At 61.0% G+C, this 1009-nt stretch overlaps 1 protein-coding gene across 2 annotated transcripts in view; it reads left to right on the top strand.

The window, feature by feature from the left end:
* PIH1D1 (PIH1 domain containing 1) overlaps window positions 1-1003 on the top strand; it is a 6042-nt gene extending 5039 nt beyond the window's left edge. For both annotated transcript variants that reach the window (XM_006014933.3, XM_025196541.1), the window contains 2 exons: window positions 54-197; window positions 814-1003. In XM_006014933.3, the coding sequence (XP_006014995.1) occupies window positions 54-197; window positions 814-873 (204 nt within the window). In that variant the 3' untranslated portion in view covers window positions 874-1003. The remainder of the gene's footprint in view (window positions 1-53; window positions 198-813) is intronic.
* Window positions 1004-1009: the final 6 nt, after the last annotated feature.

Genomic DNA, 1009 nt, shown 5'->3' on the forward strand with positions numbered 1-1009 from the left:
ATGGGGCCTGAAAGGAGTCCTGGCTGGTCTCACCTCTCTCCTCCCCTCCCCAGGCCTCGGCACTGGAGCTGTCCCTGGAGCTGGGGGAGGACCGGATCGTGCTGGAGGGTGGGCAGGTGCCCTACCTCCTTGATATCTACATCTCCCACCACATCAAGCCCGAGAGGAGCCGTGCCCAGTTCCACAGGGGCACCAAGGTGTGCCAGGGCCAGGGCCTTGGGGAGCTCTGTCCATCTGGAAAGCCCTGCTTTTCCCCCTCCCCTACAGACCGCCTTCCTCAGTGACCTCCATCTCTGCTCCCCCCAGGCTGTGGCTCCTCTCCTTCTGCACCTAAACCCCACCCCCAGGCTGCAGGGCTTTACATTTGCAGCCAGCCCCACTCCCTCAGTTCTGACTCAGTTTCCCTGGGGATTGGTTCCACCCCCACAGTCTGATTCTGTCCCCTGCCTCTCCCCCAGGCAGGGCTTTTACTCCACTTTGGCCCCCATTTTCTTTGCCCCATTTGACTCTTCCCTCTGGTGGTTCTGCCCCTGGCTGTGACCGTCTCCTCCAATGGGGTGCTCTTCCTTTTTCTGACTCCACCTCTTCTGCTGTCTCCACCCCTTTCTTACCATGTGTTCTGGCTCTACCCACTGGGTTATAGCCCTATCCCTAGTGCTGTGATCCCTCCCACAGGTAGACTTTACCACATTTGCTCCACAGTGACCCTTCCCTCACCCTGTGACTCCACCCCACTTTAAGCTGCATCCCCTCCTGGCTGTGATCCCTTCCCCCACTGCCCTGACCCCTATCTCCCTTCTTGTCTTCCCACAGGTCTTGACTGTGACAATGCCGATCCAGCTTGTGCCAGGGGCCCCTATGCTGCTCCCCTGAAGATCCCCCACTTCCTGTTGGACAGGAGTCAGGATTTCACCCCCCCTAGGCAAGGGAGGCATCTGCCCCAACCTGAGGAAGGTGCCAGCATGGGCAGCTGGGGTGGCACTCCCCCCCCCCCCCCCCCCCCCCCCCC

Source organism: Alligator sinensis, unplaced genomic scaffold, assembly GCF_000455745.1.
Source record: "Alligator sinensis unplaced genomic scaffold, ASM45574v1 scaffold647_2, whole genome shotgun sequence".
Classification (NCBI taxonomy): Eukaryota; Metazoa; Chordata; order Crocodylia; family Alligatoridae; genus Alligator; species Alligator sinensis.